The sequence below is a fragment of the Stegodyphus dumicola genome, chromosome 1 (assembly GCF_044657685.1).
Source record: "Stegodyphus dumicola isolate Sdum_Otavi_A_Nest chromosome 1, ASM4465768v1".
Lineage (NCBI taxonomy): Eukaryota > Metazoa > Arthropoda > Arachnida > Araneae > Eresidae > Stegodyphus > Stegodyphus dumicola.
Window position 1 is genome coordinate 133,851,212 of NC_140768.1, and position 22,936 is coordinate 133,874,147.

The window sequence follows — 22,936 nt, forward strand, 5'->3', positions numbered from 1 at the left end:
TTAAGGGATATTGCTTATTTCATTGTAATTTTGTTATACGTAATAACTTTTTTTTTATGAAGTTGTTCTGCAGAGTAAAATTCTACGCAGTTTTTAAATTTAACGTTTGGTGTTCCCTTCAGCCATTTTTCGGATTTAAAAGCCAGACGAAGGCTGGCAGCGAAGCTGCTAGTAGATAATAAAACAAATTTCAAATTAGGGCTTCCAGATGCCCTTATTCGATTTAGGATTACGTTGTTCAAAATTGGATGGGTCTAGGTACCGTTGTTTTATCACAATGCGAGAAACATACATACATTTGTGCAGATTCTTCACTATTTAATTTCTTTAAATATAATACAAGCCTCTAATATTTGGTGGCAACAATTTAAAAAGTGATTCTTCGTTTATAGTGAATCGTCGCAAAATGCCGAAACGAAGTTAATAGCCTTTCTGTGCAAATTGCCCCTTTGGACTAACAAGACTGATTTTTTGCATCTCCTTTCCTTTCTGTGACTTCATTGAGTCTTCTAGGCATGGATTTCACAAAAGTTTTCACGTACAGTCAAAAGTCTTTAATCCGGACGTCCATAATCTGGAACGATCTATAATCCGGACCTCAAAGCTAAAAACTTTCTGCCAATGCGTAAACGCATTTACGCATGCGCATAATACCTTTACGCGTGCGCATATGCGTTTACGCGTGCGCATAATACGTTTACTCATGCGCGTTTAATGTATAACGAACGGTATAATCTAAGCTAAAATTATCTAATTATCTATTTCAGTTAATGTTGCAGATTGCGTTGTTCCTTAATCTTCGAATTGGATCCGGCTTATTATTTTTTGCAGACTGTTCGAGCAATTTTATAAAAGTAAGCTTGAACTTTCGATTATGTCAAATAGAATTTCCAATTCTGGAGCTGCCAAAGGATCTACAAAGCGAAAGCATGTGTCGATGTCCATCAAACAAAAAAGGGAATTACTGGAAAAAATGGATAAAAGCATGAGGAAAGTGACGGAGAGGTTAGTGAAAACGAAAAAATTTCGATTAACAAGTTAGTCGGTATTCTCGGCACAGCAATTACAGGACTTGAACAGCGGAACTTTGTAAGTGAACAAGAAATTATGTCTGTTTATAGAATTCAAGAGAACGTATTCGCACATAAAACGAAGCAACTTAACCAACTTACATTGAACGAAATGTTTAATAAAGTAAACAAATAAATATTAAGTTTTTTTTTTTCTAAATTTTGGTACCCTTTAGTTCATAATTGCTCTTTATTTCATAAATTACGGTTTCATATTTTTAATTTTATAATTTCTGCATGCCATCTTACTAGATTTAAACTGATGATCTATAATCCGGAATCGCCGGAAGTCCCGACGAGCCCGGATTAAAGACTTTTGACTGTAATACAAAAATTTCAAATGATCAGTTCCTTTTTGCTTTTTCACAAAGTAATCTCGGATGTTTCTAATAACTTGCAGCATGAATATAAATACTGCAATGCAAACTTAACTCCAGTTGAAAATTCGATTTCTGACTGCTAAATTCTGAACCGTTAAACTAAAATCTGAGCTGTTACTCAAACATGTTTATGAAACCTTTCTCAGAAAAGGAATTTAAGATTTTAATTATGTATTTCATTTACTAAATTTCTTATGCATCTTTTTAATAAATATGGGCGTATTTTTTAAAAGTATATTCTTAAACTCTTCCATTAAATGCAGGTTTCAAATTTTGCTTTATTTAAATACTTTCAGCATCAAGTAAAACGTTTTTAATTTTTTTTTAATTCTTGTTTAAATAATTAGAGAGATCTGATATTAAAAAATTAAAAATTGTTGAGGATAAAAACCATTATTATTTTTTTTTTCAAAGCAAGATAAAAACTATACATATTTGTAATTATTCTTCTGCAAAATTTGAGACTCATCATCAGCATATCATAATGCTAATGTTTATAGGTTCATTTAAAAGGTAACGTACATGGTAGCAGACTCACAAAGTGGGAGATGTAAGGAAACTGAAATTTTTTCTCCAAAGATGCATTTCATCGTGAAAACTCTAATTAGGGCAATAAAAACAAAAATCGGATAATAAGCTATCCAAAAGGAGATTTCTCCCAAGATTTTTGTCAGAAAATGCATTGCAGATAGATATCTGAATAGAGCTTTTGCTCTTGATGGATATTTTTTGATATATTATGGAAGGACGATTTATCTGTATTGTAGTTAAAGTATTGTAATATTTATCCATGTTATAGGTTGGAGGGCAGTGTTAATAATATTACTCTGTAGTCATTCCATTTCAAATCGTAATGGCAAATTATCAACTACTGATAAAAATTTTTAGTGTCATCTAAACAAGAAGAAGGATGAGTAGTATAATTAAATTTAATGAGTATTATATATTTGTTTAAGAATAAAGAATTCCATTCTTTTGTACCTAAAATATGTAATTTTTTCCATGTATAATTTTCATAAAATATGCTTCAAAAGTCTTTAATCCGAACTCGTCGGGACTTCGGGGATTTCGGATTATCAATTTTTCTGGATTATAGATCATCAGTTTAAATCTGGAATGGTGGCATGCAGAAATTATAAAATTAAAGATATTAAACCGTAATTTTTTAAATAAAGAGCAATTATGATATAAAGGGTATCAAAATTTACAAAAAAAAAAGCTTAATATTTATTTGTTTACTTTATTAAACATTTCTTTCAACGCACGCATGCGTAAAGCATACATTACGCATAATCGAAATTAGAAAATTGCAGCCAGAAAACTATTTGATGTGTACTCTTGATTTTGATAATGACGAGGAATTTGATTTAAATCATATCAAAGACGGAATACATCGAGATGAAATACTACATTTACTAAGGAATTATAAGCTGAGTAAAATATAAACATCTGCCCTGAAGATAAGGATAGTGCTGACCGATCAGCTTCCAGTTCATTGCGCGCTGCGACCTTTCTCTCCCCCCCCCCCCCGCAGAGCAGCGCGAAATTGATAAACAGATTTCTTAAGGGTTAGAGAAATAAAGGATGTGCTTTTATCCATTTTTTGCAGCAATTCCACTTTTTGTTTGATGGACATCGAAACATACTTTCGCTTTGTAGATAATTTCGCTTTCGAAACATACTTTCGCTTTGGCTGCTCCAGCATCGGAAATTCTATTTGACATAATCGAAAGTTCAAGCTTACTTTTATAAAATTGCTCGAACAGTCTGCAAAAAATAATAAGCGGGATCCAATTCGAAGATTAAGGAACAACGCAATCTGCAACATTAACTGAAATAGATAATTAGATAATTTTAGTTTACCTTATACCGTCCGTTATACATTGAAAGCGCATGCGCAATCGTAAAAGTATTACGCGGGAGCGTAAACGCCTATGCGCATGCGTGAACGCATCGTGCTTTGACGCATGCGCAGAAAGTTTGTAGCTTTGTGGTCCGGATTATGGATCATTCCATATTATGGATGTCCGACTTTTGACTGTATATTTTTCAGTATAAGCCTGTTTAATCAGTTGTGTTCCAGATTTGAAGGTTCCATCTCAAACCCTTTAATCAATTTTGATAGATGTGCCAGGCATACCGTGTGAAAAATCATATATTAAAATAATGGATGGGATGTCTTTTAGTTTTGCCATTTGACATCACAGAGAAGTTAAAAAAATCTCTGTTTACCAGTCGAGTAAAAATAAAAAAGTCAAGTCTCAATAGAGAAAAATAAAATTATCTTGCAGAAAGCAGATAAAGTATTTGCTTTTGAAGAGGAGATAACTATTAGAAACACAAAAGTAAACAATGCATAATTTTCTGAACATAACAAAAATTAAACAAATAGTATTGATGATAGTGGGTAAGTTCTCTTATTTGCAGATGAAATTCTGAGGCAAAAGTAACGTACCACTTGAGGTCTGTAGAGTGCAGTATTTTGAAATGATGTCTGCTTGTGTCTGGCAGTAATGTGACTGCATTAAATCAAAGATCGTATTTTAAAATTGATAATGTATTTGGCAAAATTGTAATAAATTTACTATACATTGCTTGAAGTTTGCAGTGATCAGATAAAGGATGGTAATACAGTCTTTTAGGTACTTTTCCGTTTCGCTGGGGCAAATCTCGCCAAGCAAATTTTATTAGCGACAACACACAGTATACAGATAAAAAATGTTAACAAATGTTAGTTCTAAGAAATTTTTATTTTGAAGGCATAAAGATTTTAATATCATTTAAAATTTTGTGAAAAGACAATTTAAGAATTTACTATACTTTCATGGTAAAGCATCCTGATTCGCCGGTTCATATCACGTGACCCCAAATGATCTCATCTCACGTAAACTACGCTACAAAAATCTAATTCTCTCAGTAATTATCTACATTAATTTCAAGTTAAATCATAATTTGGATTACAAGTTTAAATGCAAGAATTATTTCAATTTGTACAAATAGCTTACTCAGAAATTATGTAAAACCGCAGCGCTTTACTTCGCTAGTGCATTCTCATTAGAATTGATGAATTTAGCTCTTGACTTTGCCTTTTCTATATTTTCGCCTTCGGGTGAGCAGTGTGATTGCATCCTAATTGACGTAATTACTGGGAATGACCTTAGGGCATAAAATTGAAGTATCTGGTAAAAATTCTATGTAACTGTATGCCAGTATTGAAAGAAACAATCAATTTGATAAAAAATGGCTGCGACTTGTTTTGAAAATGAGGTGTAAAAGGTTACCAGTAAAGAAATTGCGTTTGGCATCGGTTGTACCATTTTTGGCGACTTTATCACTTGTGCCGGCAAAATGGAAAAGTACCATCTTTTGTCGAGTTCCAATTTTATTAAAGAACATTTCAGATGTGCAAGATGACTGAAGAGCAGAAAGAGTAGAATATCAACAAACAAAAGAAATATGATCCTTGTAATTAGAAAGGAGGAAAATCATCGAGCAACATATATACAGTGATTTCTGCAGCGTTGGTATACCATAATTTGATAATAGATTTGTTGAAAAGGAAAGTTTGTGCTCATTGGGTTTCTTACTGCTTGATGCAACTTTCTTGAAGCAAAATAAGGTAAAGATGAAAAGTGGATTAGAGACTTTGAACTATAATTGAAACTGTGGTCAGTCCAGTGAAAGAACACTCATAACCTCAAAAAATTCAATGTACACAACAGTAGTTGAAGTAACTGAGGATTTCAGCATAGGATTACCAAAAAATAATTATGAAAGATACAGTTGGAAAAAATGTAACTCCAACATATTATTGCAAGTGGTTGATATCCACAAAAAAAATGTAGTAAATGCAGAAGAATGCACAAAATTCACCTGACTTGCTTAGGTTTAGGAATAGATATCAGAAAGGTGTGGCAGATTTGTTAGCTAAGTATAATGGGAAAGTCTTATTTCATTCATCAGAATGTCTATACATAAGTCCAACCGTCCTTAAATATTTCATTTTGAAAAGGCCCCAGGGTGGGCAGCATTTTTCCTCTCTGAAAGAAGTTCATTCATTGATTACTTAAGGTATTCAAATTTGAGAAATACCAGTATCTTGCATGGAATAGCAAATGCTCCAAAATCTGAAATCACAGTTATTTAGAAGAAGAAGACTAACACTGCACAAAATAATGAGGGAATATTATGATTTGGAATATAAACTGCATATGAGGAAATGTTTCATTAACTTATATATAACCCATAGATACTATCTGCTATAAGAAAGAAGTTTAACATGGAACAAGTTATAATTTTGTCGGAAGCCAAAATATGCATATTTTATACGTCATAAAAAGAACTACAAAATTTTATTATTGAATAGAAAAAAATTAATAAGGTGTATTATTGAGTAGAAAAAAGTTTTAATAAGGTAGCCTCTGACCGAAAGCAATGTTGCATATTTGTGGGGCATGGAACCAATGGCATTATCAAAGAGGGACTGGAGTATTGTCTCCCATTTGTATAGAAGAGTGGTTTCCAGCTGCTGAACTGTTTCTTGGGATGACAAGTGACTAACAACCCTTCTTTGTATAATGCCTCAAACGTTTTTGATTAAATTCATGTTCGGGAAAGCATGGTCTCCAGTCCATTACAGTCAAAAGTCGTTAATCCGGACTCGTCGGGACTTCGGCGATTCCGGAATATCGATTTTTCCGGATTATAGATCATCAGTTTAAATCTGGTAAGATGGCATGCAGAAATTACAAAATTAAAAATATGAAACCGTAATTTATGAAATAAAGAAAAGTTATGATCTAAAGGGTATCAAAATTTACAAAAAAAAAAAACTTAATATTTATTTGTTTACTTTATTAAACATTTCTTTCAATGTAAGTTGTTTAAGTTGCTTCATTTTTTATGTGATAATACATTCTCTTTAATTCTATAAACAGACATAATTTCTTGTTAATTTACAAAGTTCCGCTGTTCAAGTCCTATAATTGCTGTGTCGAGAACATCGACTAATTTGTCAATTGAAATGTTTTCGTTTTCAATAACCTCTGTCACTTTCTTCGCTATTGGAAGCGAATTATAATGACGAGGAATTTGATTTAAATCATATCAAAGGCGGAGTACATCAAGATGAAATACTACATTTAGTAAGGAATTATAAGCCAAATAAAATAAAAACGTCTGCCCTGAAGATAAGAATAGTGCTGACAGATCAACTTCCAGTTCATTGCGCGCCGCCGCGTTTCTGCCCCCCCCCACCTGCCGCAGAGCAGCGTGAAATTGATACACAGATTTCGGATTTCAAAACATACTTTCGCTTTGTAGATCTTTTACATATTAGTAAATATATATCGGAAATTCTATTTGACATAATCGAATGTTCAAGCTTACTTTTATAAAATTGCTCTAACAGTCTGCAAAAAATGATAAGCCGGATCCAATTTGAAGATTGAGGAACAACGCAATCTGCAACATTAACTCAATTAGATAATTTTAGCTTAGTTTATACCGTCCGTTATACATTAAACGCGCATGCGTAAACGTATTATGCGCTTGCGCACACCCAAATTCGCAGCCGTTAAGGTCTTACGCTCAGGCGTAATCGCCTATGCGCATGCGTCAAAGCGACGCATGCGCAGAAAGTTTATAGCTTTGAGGTCCGGATTATAGATCATTCCGGATTATATGTGTCCGAATTCAAGACTTTTGACTGTATTAGGATTCCTTTGCCAAAAGAAAGTTTTCCACTAGTCAAGTACTAAATGTCCTATTTTCAACATCCGGAAAATAAATTCATCAAAGACTGCTGCAGCGTGAGGGGCAACAAAAGGTCCCAGGATCTCACCCCTATATCACTGAGTTGTGTGTTTCATTTCTGTTGATGTACAGATTGGTAGGACCATTAATACAGATACTAGCCAGGCAATAACTCCGCTTTCTCAAATTGTGCATTCAGAAATGCATGATTATTCTTATATCCACATTCTCTCCAAATGATGAACCTTCTATTCTCAAAGTGATGACTAAAATGGGACTCATCTGAGAAAAGAGCGGTACTCTCTTCCTTTAATCTCCGTTTAAGATGTTCTTGTGCCTCAGCATTGTTATTTCCTATTAAAGAAACAAACCATAGGTCTGCAGTCATGCAAACCAAAACTGGTTTGCATGATGTGGGATCAGTTTTGCACAGCTTAAGTTTAAACATTGGTGGCACTTAACCTTTATCAAGTGCTGTTGTAAAATGTGGCATTCGTATTGCGGTTTCTCCTTACCATTGTTGTTAAATACTGATTATCATTTTTTGTTATACAGTCAAAAGTCGTTAATTCGGACACCCATAATCCGGAATGATCTATAATCCGGACCTCAAAGCTAAAAACTTTCAGCGCATGCGCCGCGTTGACGCATGCGCACAGGCGTTTTACGCGTGCGCGTAAGACCTTGACTACTGCGCATATGCGTGTGCGCAAGTGCAGAACACGTTTTTTCCTGCGCGTTTAATGTATAACGGACGGTGTAAGCTAAAATTATCTAATTATCTATTTCAGTTAATGCTAATGATTGCGTTGTTCCTTAATCTTCGAATTGGATCCCGCTTATTATTTTTTGCAGACTGTAAGAGCAATTTTATAAAAGTAAGCTTGAACTTTCGATTATGTCAAATAGAATTTCCGATGCTGGAACTTCCAAAGGATCTACAAAACGAAAGTATGTTTCGATGTCCAACAATTAAAAAGTGGAATTGCTGCAAAAAATGGATAAAGACATGAAGAAGGTGACAGAGAGGTAAGGGAAAACGAAAAAATTTCGATTGACAAGTTAGTCGGTATTCTCGGCACAGCAATTAACGGGACTTGAACAGCGGAACTTTGTAACTGAACAAGAAATTATGTCTGTTTATAGAATTAAACAGAAAGTATTATCACATAAAACGAAGCAACTTAAACAACTTACATTGAAAGAAATGTTTAATAAAGTAAACAAATAAATATTAAGCTTTTCTTTTTTTGTAAATTTTTATAACCTTTAGATCATAATTGCTCTTTTTTTCATAAATTACGGTTTCATTTTTTTAATTTTGTAATTTCTGCATGCCATCTTACGAGATTTAAACTGATGATCTATAATCCGGAAAAATCGATAATCTGGAATCGGCGAAGTCCCGACGATTCCGGATTAACGACTTTTGACTGTAGTATGCCTATGACCTTCTGGTCTTCATTTATCATTTCCAGTTTCCAAAAGCTAATTTCAGAGTGTGGAAATGGTATTTTGAAACGGTTTGAAGGTCTCTGCTGAGTATTTTGTGTTTGACTCGTTTCTAAATTACTGCTGGACCTCTGAGGTGTGGATTAGCATATTTATTATTATGAAGTATTTAACATATGTCAGTTTTGTTCTCATTTCCTCGTGCGGAAAGAATGCTGTTGATACCTTTTCACTTCTTATTGAAAACTCGTATCTTTGGAAGTCACAGACAAAATTTTCACATTCCGAAATCTGAAAAGTGTTATAATATTTTAAACTATTTTCTTTTATTGTTATTAAAAGATGTTGATTAATTAATAATGTAATTTCACGTAAATTGATAAAGGGATGACGGAGTATTCTTTCATTATATGTTTTATTCTGCATACGCTATCAAATCTTATCACAAGATTACTAGGGTGTAAAACGGTGTCTTCCTGTTTACGCGGTTTCTGTTGTTTGCGCAAAATCACCAATCTTCATTACCCCCTTCCAAAGGGGTTCCATAATGGGGGGCCGACTGGGCGTTGGCCTCTTCTGAAATGTAGGAAAGCAAAAATTTTTTAGATTTAAGAAAAGAATTTTCAAAAGAAATAATCGAAAGATATTTATGAAGTCTGAGTCTTTGTATATTTTTGCATAAATGAAGTACTGTATTTAAAAGGGAAGAGATGTTCAAACTCTGCAATGATTTTGGGAATGAACTAAAAGATCGTTTCCTAAAGTAAAAACAGTACTCTTCCGAAATTCTGCATAAATGATGGATTTTTTGGTGACGGATTAACGCTTCCGGGAAATAGATTAATTACAAAAGAACCTATTGAAAGATTGATATCGATGGATTGCAAAGAAGTGAAAATTTGCCCAAAGTTGTCCGTAAGTCACATTTCTGTTAAAGGTAATGAACGCCAGCGTGTGCATTTAGCTGCACAGTTATTTTCAAACCATACTGCACAAGGTATCCGCTATCTTATACCAGAAAAAGAGGAAACTGCAATTTTTTTTGAATTAGTGAATAATTCATTTGATATTCTTAACTCCAGGAAACCTGTCTCTGATACAGTATTATCTTGTGCGTATGGGATACATGAAGAAATCCATTAGAGAACCTTAAAGAAGTTTTATGCTTTTTGTGAAGACATGAGAGTTGGCAAGGCAAAGCACCTATTACCATTTCAGAAAGGATTTATGATGTCGATTAGATCGCTGCTGGGCTTATTTTCTGATTTAAAACAATTAGGAGTTAAATACCTTTTAACATCCAGACTAAATCAAGATTTCCTGGAAATTTTTTTTTCCCGAATCCGAGGTCCATTTCTATGATCATCCACTGCTCGTAGATGTGAAGTATCGAATGCGTCTTTTATTGTTAACTAATAATTTCTGCCAGATTTCACTTTCTAACACATCTTCTGTTGCTCCTGATGAGGAGGAAGACGCATACATTACTTCTTACTTTTTTGGTAATATTTTACCTGACATGACTGAAGCTCTGAAGATGTTAGACGGTGAAACTGAGATGAGGGATATTGTTTTTGATGATTCTAGATTGGTCCTTGCAAGTGAACCTGCAGCTGACTGCTCTGTAGAGCATTTTCGGGACCTTGCAAGCTACATAGCCTACCGTGGAAGAAAATATGACCATTCTTTGGGAACACCTACAGAACAATTGCTCCATCTCCCTTCAGATGAACACGTTGGTTGAATAGAAACGCTTTCTCGTGGTGGTTTACTTGTTCCATCAGAGGAATGGTTAAAAAAAATAAGTCAATTTGAAGCTGTGTTTGTAAGTGAACATGGGAAAGATGGTCTTTCAAGAAGTAATAACATTATGCAAACTATGTGTAAAAAAATTGCACAAAAGTTTCCTGATGTGCATAATGAAATCATTAAAATATATGTTAAGATACGAACATTTATACGCTCGAGGTATTTGAATGCAGAAATGAAAAAGAAGAAAAGAAATAAGGCTGATATGAAAAAGGCACAGAAGTGGATTGCATCATCTTTATAACTCCTCCTCATATTACATCCTACTCATATATGAAGATACTTTTCAACAGCAGCCAGGACAGCGATTGATGATGAAGAAGAAGTTCAAAATGTTAATGAAAATGAGTGTAAAAAATCATTGCCAGATAAGTCAAATTCATATGATTCTTTACTACACAGTGTCGAGTTTGAAGATAGTGTACCAGAAAACATTTCCCATGCATTACAAAGATGTGAGGCTTCTTATGACATGATCCCAACAATCAAAACAAGCTTTCGTGTTTTAAGGAAAGTATTCTGCCACTGCAAATATCCTCTTCGCAAATATTTCACATTGGCATATTTAATAATATTTTGTCAAACAATTTTTGGCATTTTAAAGAAAGAAATTTGCTTTAGAAGACTGTGTTGTAAAATTTATAAGAGAATACCATTAACATTAAGTACAGGATGTCTGAAATGGAACTGTAATGCTACCAGATTAGAACCATCATTTACTTCCAGATATGTTACAAAAAGGGAGCTACAGAATGTCAACAAAACATGCATACAACTTTAGGTACTTATGTTACATCATATGAGACTGTGAATGTTTGATATTGAAAGTTCAAAAACAAGGACTATGGCTCAAACAAGGACTCAAAACAAGGATTAATAATATTTTCTCAAACAACTTTTGGCAAAGAAAGAGATTTGCTTTAGAACAGTGTGTTGTGAATTGTATTAAAATACCATTGTGTACAAGGTATCAGAAATGTAACTATCACACTATCGGATTAGAACCACCACATACTTCCAGATATGTAGCAAAAAGTAAGCTACAGAATGTCAACAAATCATATGTACAGCTTTAGGTACTAATGTTATATCATATGACACTGTGAAGGTTTGGTACCGAAAATTCAAAAATAAGGATTATTACACTCAAGGAGCATAGTACTATAAAATAGTGTACCAAAAAACATTTTCCGTGCATTACAAAGATGTGAGACTTCTTACGACATGAAATGTCTTTTCCAACAATCAAAACAAGCTTTCGTGTTTTAATGAAAGTATCCTACCACTGCAAAAATCCTCTTCACAAACATGTCACATTGACATATTTAATCATATTTTGTCAAAGAAATTTGGCATTTGAAAGAAACTTGCTTTAAAACACTGTGTTGTGAAATGTGTAAAAGAAATATCATTTATCATTGAGTACAAGGTGTCTGAAATAAAACTACTATTTCTACTCTAGTTGTGTTGCAAAAAGTCAGCTACAGTATGTCACCAAATCATGTGTACAACTTTAGGTACTACTGTTATGTCATATGAAACTCTGAGGGTTTTGTATTGTGAAATGTATAAAACAAATATGTTATCGAATACAAGGTGTCTGAAATTAAACTATTTCTACTAGATTAGAATCATCTACTTAACTACTCCAAAATAGAATCATCTACTTAACTACTACATCTATTTTAACTACTACAGAATAGAATCATCATTTATTTCCAGTTGTGTTGCAAAAAGTCAGTTACAGAATGTCACCAAATCACGTGTAAAACTTTAGGTATTAATGTAATGTCATATGAAACTGTGAAGGTTTAGTACCGAAAATGCAAAAACAAGGACTATGACATTCAAGGAGCAGAGAACCAGAAAATATTTTTCATGCATTAAAAAGATGTGTGTTTTCGTATGACATGAAATGTCTTTCCCAGCAATTAAAGTAAGCTTTCGTGTTTTAATGAAAGTATCCTGCCACTTCAAATATCCTCTTTGCGAAATTTCACATTGGCATATTTAATCATATTTCGTATATAGGGTTAAAGAAAGATTTGAAATTCAAATCATATTTTGTATATATGATTAAAGATTATGCATTTTAAAGAAAGAAACGTGCTTTAGAACACTGTATTGCAAAATGTATTTGAAAAAGAGAGACTTGCTTTAGAACGGTGTGCTCTGAAATTTATAAAAAAATACCATTAAATACAAGGTGTGTGAAATGAAACTATCACACTACCAGATTAGAACTATAATTTTCTCCCAGTTCTTTTGCAAGTCACCTACAAAATTTCACTAAATCATGTGTACAACTTTATGTGCTAATGTTATATCAAATGACACTGAAGGTTTGGTACCTAAAGTTCAAAAACAAGGCTTATGATACTGAAGAAGCAGATCACTCTGGCCAACCTACTGATGTTGATGAGGCCCACCTACGAGAACTTGTTGAATATCAATATACACCACTCAAGGGCTTGCATATGCTCTCGAGAGAGCGAAAGCTGAAGAGTTAGACATTAGTGCCATGTCCATTAGTTGCGCTAAGCATCTCGTAGATTTGACGCACATGTTCAATTACTGGGTACTGCATGAGATTACTTAATCACACCTGCAGCCACATCTTGCTGGTGCTATCTTCCATTCTGCACAGGATGTCCAAAATGTAGTTGATCTGCTTTTGAACTCGTGGCCACCAAGTTTATGTGTCGATGATTTTGAAAAACTACCAAAATGTTGACAGAAAATCATAGATTTGTGTGGTGATTTGTACCCATGCTATATATACTGCCTTCATGTTGTTGTTTTTTTCTAGCTTTGTGAAGAACGTTTTTGGTGGAAAACTTTCTTTACAACCAGATAAAATAACTGACTATTTTTTAAATGAATTTATGTAGTTTTCATACATAACGTTTATGTAATTTTACATTTATTTTTCATTTTACTTCGTTTTTAATTTTTTATCATAATTTTCCTTTTATGAAGTAGACTTATAGCGAGATATTTAATCTCAGTGTCGTGTTTACCAATAGTGACTACCTGAATGATTAGTTGATAAATTCGCTTATCCAAGTTAATTTATATGCTTTGGTTACTTTCTTTACATCCCAAAAGTAATTCTATGTATTGAAGCAATGTCTGGGTTAAGCATTGAGAACTAAGTAAACTGATACATGCTTCAGAAGAAATAACAATTTATCGACCACACTATGATGCAAACATCGATGAGCGAGCGACATATTTCCTTCAATGTTGTTTAACTGATGCATATGTCTGATGTAATTTAATTGATATAACTAAGTGAACTTACACATACCTGACCCTGAAGGAAAACAAATCTGTGTATAATGCTGGAATACAAATAGCGAAAGAGTAAGTAAGATATTCTGTTCAGTGTTATTTAACTGCTGCATATGTTTTAATTTTGATTCCATATAACTTGTTTTTAATTATAAGAGAAAGAAAAATAATTCAATATTGAACACATATTTTGAGTATAACAAAAGTATTTTAAGAAACAACCTGATAAAAATACATTAGTAATTAAAAATATTTAATTTGTGTACAGGCTGAATTGAAACTAAGATGTGGTGGTGTATTTAATTATGGAAAAGCACACTAGGGCTATCTGCGTAATAGGTGTGATGCCTTCGTAGAGGACTTTCTCAGGGAAACTGGCTCGTATACACATTACACATGAGGAAAACCACAAAAACGCCCATGCAGCCAGCCCGTTCGCGGGATTCGGACCGAACTACCAGTGTTCAGCGACTTTACCGCTCAGCTGCTGGTGAGCCGAAACTAAGATGTAGGGCAAGTTTATTATTATTGTGCGTATATGTGTAAGAAAATGTATTTTAATTGTTCCATTTTTAATGTATGGAAGGAAGAATAGGATGCCAATATCAAAGATTATTTACTATAGCAAATAATCACGTCAGGATAAATGTTATATAGAAATCTTGGGAGTGTAAGGGATTACAAGAGTACTTTTAGATTATACTGAAAATATATGCACTTCTGCTAAAATCTGAAGTGAATCAGTATGAAGTGACTTTTCACTTTAAAAAGAATGTGATAAGTATACTATTTAAAAGTATAATGATGGATATTAAGAAATTTGTAGAATTTTATGGTATTTAAATATGAATTTGTTAAGTCAAATCTTTTTACATATATTTTTGCTTGAGATATGTAAATTAAACTGAAAATCATGATCATATATTTCTCATGGAATGTCAAAGTTCATTTGTATTAAAAAAAGTGCATGAGCAATGAAAATAAATAGAATAATACTTTTTGATTATGTTTTTACCATGGTCTTAGCAGTTATGCCATCATGTGTTCTGTTCAACAAAATTTATTTAGTGCAAACAATACTATGAAAAAATATTGAAAAATACCTTGTTTTACAATATTTATTTCCCTTAATTAACTTAAATATCGTTTTTCATTTTCTAATGCTTTCCTTTATGAAAAGAATTTAATGTTTACAATTATTTTCAGCATTCGTACGAATTCTGTGCATAAAATAAACATTTGCTTTAACAAAATACTTAATCGGAAAGTATATACCCGGTATTTCCGGTGTATCTACCACATATAAAATGATCATTTTGCTTTAGTTTACATTTTTTCCATTACGAAAATCATGTAGCAGGCGCGTCGGCCGATGCATCTTGTCTCCCGGGTGACGTCACCACCAGCAACCAATGGCACGCTTTTTCCGTTCCTGGCCTAACCTTAGTATATTAAAGAACCTTGCGTTTCCCGTGCCCTTCACTAACCAGGAACAACTTCCTGAGGCCTCAACAGGCTGGCCGCCTTGGGAGCTTTTTAGGATGTTAACTAGAGCACTTACATGGCCATACAAGGGAGATTACATTTGTTTTACTGTTTTGACATTTGTTGTGGCAATTTGCTATGGTAATTTTGCGTATTAATAATAAAATTCAAATAAAAATACAAATTAAAAATACAGATACAAAAATACAGTTACGAAATAATAGGATTAAAATACAGGCTCATAGATAAAAAATATTATGTATTATGCATATACAGAAGAGGAAATGTTAAATACATGCTGGAAACATTTGACTGTACATTATTTGATAAGTGTCTGTAATAGGGACTCATGTAAATTTTAGGAGTAGACTTGCGTGTCTGCGGATGTGGAACTATGTGCTGACTTAGTGTATCATGGCTTGCAAATTTTGTTTAATGAGGAGAGCACAAATCTGATCCCATTCCCTTGAGCTTGTTGACAACTTTGCATATTGTATTTACTGCCGGTTTGTGCTTTATAAAAAAGCAGTGATAAGCTTCTCTATTGTTGATGGGAAGAGGGAGGTGATTTCCTGTTGTCAGATGATGGCATTCAAAAACATAGTGGTCTGGGGGGGGGGCTTCCGCTCCGCAGACGCATATGTCCATGGTTGTTATGCCATGTCTATTGAAGTAAGTCGGGAATGGGGGGGTCCTTCTGCTCCGCAGACGCATATGTCCTTGGTTGTTATGCCATGCCTATTGAAGTTAAGTCGGGAATGGGCCATATCCCGTAATATAAGCCGTAAAAAAAGAAACCAAAATTTAGCTATAAATATTTTTATTGCTTAACATTTTAAGTACTGTCTTCCTTAGTCCATTTTAAACACTGTCCTCTACTGGCAATACACCATTCTCATCATTTCTTCTATTTTTGGAAAGCCTCCTGCAACACATTTTCTGGGTTTATGTGCAAGTCTCTTGTCAGATTTTGTTGTGGTTTAGAAACAACGTCTTTTTAATGTGGTTGTCAGTTTTGGAAACAGGAAAGTCTGCTTGGGCTAGGTCTAGATAATATGGTAAATGGGGCACAGTATTGAAATGTGATGTTTTGCTAGATAGCTGTCGACAAAAAGTGACACATGAGCCGGCGCATTGTCATGATGCAACATCCAAGTGTGCTTTTTCCACAATTCATGCCTCTTCCTGCACACGCATCCCTCAAATGGGCTAGAATTCTATGGCACACTTCTTTATTTACCAACTGACCACATGGTACAAATTCCTGATGGACAGCACCTTTGCAGTCAAAAAACATAACCAACACCAATAATTAATCTTTGACTGACTCATGCGTGCTGTTTTTGGATTTGGAGCCTTTTGTCCAGCCACTGTGATGACTACTTTGATTCAGTATCATGGCCATAAACCCGTGTGTCACTGTCTGTTTTGATGCTCTTTAAAAAGTTTTTATTGTCATTGGCAAACAGTTCCTGGCTGATTTCAAAATGGGTTCTGATAGTAAGTCAGCAAATATGACACAAATTTTGCACTGACACAATGTATCTCAAGTTTCTCACTTAAAATTTGATGGCATGATCCTGTGCTAGTGTCCACTTTGTCAGCAACTTCTCAAAAAGTTAAATGAGAGTTCCACAAATCACAGCACAAGCTCGCTTGACATGGTTATCATCTGTTGATGTGGAAGGTTGTCCGGGCTGGGGAATCATCACCGACTGACTTTTTTGCCATGTTGGAAATGCTTAAACCATCCATAGCACTGCATGGAACTTATACAGTCCTTCCCATATTCTTAATTAAGCAACTGAAATGTCTCTTTGAAAGTTTTGCCAAAGCTGTATGAAAATTTCACACACTTTGTTCTTCAAACTCTTTCATTTTCACTTTGGCGTTAATCTGACGAACAGCTTGTGCATGTGGTCACTTCAGTTGGTGTAGCTCGCCAACTAACGGTCAGCGAAATGCAACAAATGGCACTTTGTTGCTTAAACTTGCCACTATGTACGTTCAGTAGCTACAGTGCATTTCCTCTGCCAGTTGGCGAGCTATTTCTGTATCAACCATATTTGGTTTGGTTTCTATTTTAACACACCTTGTAAAGAATCTCCTCATGTAGGTTGGAGTGGGCAACAGAAAAATGAAGACAAAGGAACTTTTGATTTGCCGGACCTACGCAGTTGGCCAGTCACAGAAAAAAATGAATGATGAGAAAGGATCTTTCTTAAGAAGTCAAGCTGTATTGTTATCTGGAAAACATCTAGAAAACGTAGACTTTAGTTCCACTGAATATGATGGCAGACATTTGTCATCTTCTATGTGGTACAGAACATTGGCAAATGAAGAAAAGATTAAATCTTGGATCATATGTTCTAAAACCAAAAATACAATTTTTGTACACCCTGCAAGATTTACCAGAAACAGGTTGATGGGGCTACATCAGCATTGTGTACTACAAGATTCATTAATTGAAAAAAAAAAAAAAAAAAGTTTCAGAAATATTAACTGAGCATGCAGCATCTGAAATCCCCAGAGAATGTATGATTAACATAGTCATGGATGCTGTATTGTATCTTTCAGCAAAGTGTTTTTCTCTCTGTGTGTCTGATGACACTCCCAATAGCCTGTTCACAAAGTGTCCTTGGCCTAGTCAACAAAATTTTATTAATGTAATGTCTCTGCTTGCCAAAGATAATTCAGCTTTTTAGTACCAGTTAGACCTAAAACAGGGACAGGTATCATATTTATCAAAGACAAATCAAAATGAAATTATTAACATAATGTCAAAAACAATTTAAAATAGCATTTTAAATGCTATTAAAGAAATAAATTACTATGCAATTATGTTCTGTTACATTCTAGATGTGTTGCATATAGAACAAATGAACCAGGTAATTTGATACTAAAAAAAAAAAAAAAGTGGAAATGTGTGAGAAATAAAGGAAAGAACAAATGTATGTGTTAAAGAGTTTTTAAAACAAGGAAAGGAATGTTAAAAGATGAAGTTAAAAGAAGTGGCCTGGATGCAGTTCAAGGAGGAAATAAATGTAATTGTTTTCATCTTTTCTTCTTTTCTGACTGCCATACATACTGACTGCCAAATACGGTTGATACAGAGTAAAAAGTCAGATAAATAGAAACGAAAATTCTAAAACCAACATATGTTATTTAGTGCAGTACAAATCTGGATTTTGTCAATTTTGAGGGTCACAATCCATCTTTCAGGAAGTCAGTTAAATGTTGTAATAAATTATTCATCGGTCTAATGGATATTGCTTTGTTGAATGTGATAAACAGTACAGGTTTCAAACTCTGTCTGCTCAATTTAAATGAAAGTGGTAGAGCAAATTTTTGAAAAATATGGAAGCTTTAGGATAGAAAAGCAGTTAACTGCTAAATCAATGTCTACCGTTTTGAGGCTTTCTGTAATGATTTTTCTTACTTAATGTAAATAAAATGGGGGGGAGATGCAGAAGGAGGTGTGTAGCTTCTTCATAGATTATAAGAAATCAACGGAAAGTAAAACAGACTTCTTAATTTTTTAAGATATGCAATGTTGGACTTTGTGTTTATCCTTGCTTTAAAGATTATCACACTCTGTCTGTCTCAATCATTTATACGTATTATATTTACATCGTATATTTGATTATATAACAAAATTTGGTAGGTTGCAGAAGTTGATTAAAAAACTGTCAGCTTTTAAATGAAAAATTTATGCTTTATTTTTTAAACATTTTATTTTGTTAATAAATTAATTTGAATATTTTTCTTGTTTACTTAGATTTTAACTATGTATGATGCACTTGATATTATTGATGTAGAGAAAACTGTTGAATTTATCAAAGGTTTACAGCAAGAAGATGGTAGTTTTACCGGTGATAAATGGGGTAAGAATTAATTTTTTTATTTGTAGTTTATGAGTAGGATAAATTAAATATATTTACTATAGTGCAAGAATGTATAAGAGTAGAAATTAAAAAAAAAAAAAGCATAAAATTTAAAGCATACTGCTTTAAAATAAATTTTTCTTCAATTTCTTTTCATTTTATATAGTTTTGAAAAAATAGAAAGTATGTAATATCTTAGTTTTACTTAGTAGCATTATTTTTATGTCTTTCTATAAAGTAAACTATCATGTATGCTACCTTCCCCCCCTAAACCTCCTCTCTTTATTGAAAAATAAATTTGAATAGATTTTGTTGGCTTGATTCATAAAAGTATATTTGTAAAGACTTTTATTTATTTATTTTTGCACTGTCTTAATATATGAGGATCTGATATTTGTGTGTAAAAGAACTGCTTGAGAGTAAAAGTAATCCGTATGATTTTCGTGCAAAAATATGATTACCCTCATTTTTTTATTTTATTTGACTACTACTTTTGACATAAGAATATTTTTAATATCTAAACAGAGAAATATTTTTGACTTATATTGTGTGTTATTTATAATAGTTTTTTTTTTTTTTTTTTTTTTTTTTTTTTTTTTTAAGAAACCAATATGTGATTTAACTCAAAAACGATTCACTGTTTTAGAGTTTAAATGAATCTCAAAAATCTTATTTCTTTAATATTAAACAGATGTTACAGTTAGATGACGCAGAAAAATCTGAATTAGTTACACGAGATCCAGTAACCTATGCATAGTACTTTGATTACAAAGCAAATAAATTAATATTACTCTCAAAATGGCCAAACAGTGTTTTTGATGAATATTTAGTTGGGATAGTTATGAGTGGATCGAGTTTTAAGTACATGACCCTTTGCATGAACACATTTTTCTTTGGTTAAAGAACACCAATATATATATAATCCTTTCAATAACAAAAGTTATAAGAATGCATTCAATTTATACATAGATTTATAATTTATAAATATGATGAAAATGAAGTTTTTATTGTGATTTCACCATCATATATATGTAATATGTAAGTTATAAGAAACAATGGTGGCAGGCTAAATGATTGGTGAACTCAAAATTAACTGTTCTAAATTTGGTAACAGTCAGGTTACCAAAAATTTCCCTAAATTCATGTGTTCTCCCAAATTCGAGATCTTTTCATGTTGCATAACGCTGCTTAAAATGAAACTAAAACCCCAAATTAACCAACTGCAGATTGGCTGTACTTGCACACATATTTAGTATAAACACTGCTCGCAAGCAACTACGTCATTGCTTTTCCTAGCTTCCGCCATACCAACATCTGTACACTGCTATGCCCACTTGCCTAAAATGACACTGTATCCCATTACCTGTGTATATAAAAATTATTATAATTGCTTATGATCTAGAAGTATCTTATCCACTAAGAAATGATTTGATATGTGCGAAAGTAAAGATTGGTGATTCGTAAAAATCCAGTTTTTTTATCTTCATGTATATGCCTTGCCACTCAGCCGTCTACAACCAAAAGTTAAAAGTACTGAATTCCACCTATGCAGTCAAAATATCACATGAAATTAAAAGTCAGACAGGATTACTTGCGGTGAAAGTTTCCCAGTGGATTTTCAATGATATCAAAAAGTGACTGTGAAAATAAAAATTAAAAAGTAGTTTAATGCCATGTTCAAAAGTGCTTTGAAAGCCACCAAAGTGAGTCGTGCTTGCTGCATACCTTCCTTCGCCTGTTATGCGACATGACTTATCTGTGATGAAAACTCTGTGCTGTTTTTTCTGTGTCAAGGTCATCATCTAGTGATGTGTTTACATGTGCCATGCATCTTGTGTGCTTGCTTGCATCGTGTTTAAAGTGAAAAGTGTGTCATCGAGTGTTCAAATAGGGTCCTTTAAAGTCATGTTTTCAGTGTCATGATGTATGCAAAGTGATTCAGTATTATGATTATCAGTGCTTCTAAAAATTTATGATTCAGGGGTAATTACTGCAAATTCTTGGTGTTGTGTTTAGTTTTCGGAAAAAGCAAAAATTAACAATGGAGATCTGATTTCAAGCAAAATTAGCTACAGAAATAGTTTCTGTAAGTATGGATAAATTTCAGTGTGCCGTATTTCATGGTTCGAATAGTGATATTTCTATAGATAAATATTTATTATTGTTTGAACGAAAGTTTACCAGTAAAAATATTAATGGGAATGATAAGCCATTGGTGTTTTCAGAGTGCTTTCATGGCAAGGCATTTGCATTTTATGTACATGAGTGTGTAGATTTAGAGCAGCAAACTCCAAAAGATAAATTCCTCACCTACTTTGCAACTGCAGAAACTGTTACCTTTAATGATTTTGTTGCCATTACTTTAAATTCAATGAGATCGATAAGTATTTCCGACAAAAGTTAAAATTTGAAGCTAGTCTAAAATTAGATGACAATTTGAATCAGGGACTATCAGAGCAACAGAAAATATTGCTAATACAAAATATTGTGTCTGTACAAGACGGGATTGCAACAGCTAGAAAAATTTTCCTTACATCAAGTTCGCTGGAAAAAGTGAGACACAAAAATTTTCAACTCCCAGACAAAGTCTACATAAAAATTTCTACCAACTTAGAAATTTACTACCCAGGTATCATTCTCATTATTGTTCTAGGCAAAATATGCCTCAAAATCAGGCCTAGAGGTATTTCCAGCCACGACATATGGTTTGTCCTTATCAGTTATTTCCTTAAGCTATTATTATAAAGATTCTCAGAAAACTGTACATAAAAAATGAAAATATTTCAAGGTGAATGTTCAATGTAATCAGAAAAATTTACCCGCTATGAAGGTATCGTAAGTAAAGGCATTCAATTAGATAAACTTTTTCAAAATATTTTTTTATGTAAAAATAGTGCAAGTACTAAGAAATTTGATAATTATGCAGAAAATAGTGAAATTGCTGATGATAAGTTGCAAAAATTGTTAAGTAACTATAATCATATACAGGGGTTAGACAAAAATATGGAAACACCTTTAAAAAAACATGTTTCTTTGCTTAATATGGCGTAGGAAACCCGTTGGCATCCAAAACAGCTTGCAGTCTTCTCGGAATGGATAAATACAGTTCCTGTATGTTTGCCAAGGGAATATTATACCATTCTTCCTGCAAAACGGTGGCAAGTTCAGATAACGATGTTGGCGGTGGATAATGAGAACGCACTTTCCGTTTCAATTTAGACCCCAAAGGTTCGATAATATTCAGGTCTGGTGACTGTGGTGGCCCGGGGAGATGGGACAACTCATCCTCGTGCTCAGAAAACCAGTCCTGGACAATGTGAGCTGTGTGAACAGGGGCTTAGTCGTCTTGGAAGACACCATCACCATCGGGGAACAAAGTTTGTACCATGGGATGAACTTGATCGGCCAAAATGTTCACATAAGTCTTGGCAGTCATGTGCCCTGACACAGTTATCATGCGGCTAGCAGAGAACCACGATATGGCTACCCAAACCATAACAGAACCCCCGCCATGTTTCACTCTTGGCAACAAGCAGTCTGTATTATAGGCTTGAGATGGCGTTCTCCAGACGTAAACTCGGCCAGAAGTGGGAAACAATGTGAAAGAAGACTCGTCAGACCATATTACTCGCTTCCACTGCTCTATAGTCCAGGCTTTATGACTTAAACACCACCTTTTCCTGTTACGGGCATTAGCATCACTGATGAGTGGCTTCTCAATTGCAGCACGGCCAGCAATTCCCTGTTTATGAAGCTCCCTTCTAATTCTTTTGGTACTCACAGGGTTCGGTAACACAACATTCATTTC

General features: G+C 33.6%; 1 protein-coding gene across 3 annotated transcripts in view; it reads left to right on the plus strand.

Annotated features, from left to right (window-relative positions):
* Positions 1–22,936, plus strand: part of RabGGTb (geranylgeranyl transferase type-2 subunit beta) — a 181,312-nt gene that overhangs the window by 85,946 nt on the left and 72,430 nt on the right. For all 3 annotated transcript variants that reach the window (XM_085820869.1, XM_085820879.1, XM_085820874.1), the window contains one exon: positions 19,023–19,128. In XM_085820869.1, coding sequence (XP_085676995.1) covers positions 19,023–19,128 — 106 coding nt within the window. The remainder of the gene's footprint in view (positions 1–19,022; positions 19,129–22,936) is intronic.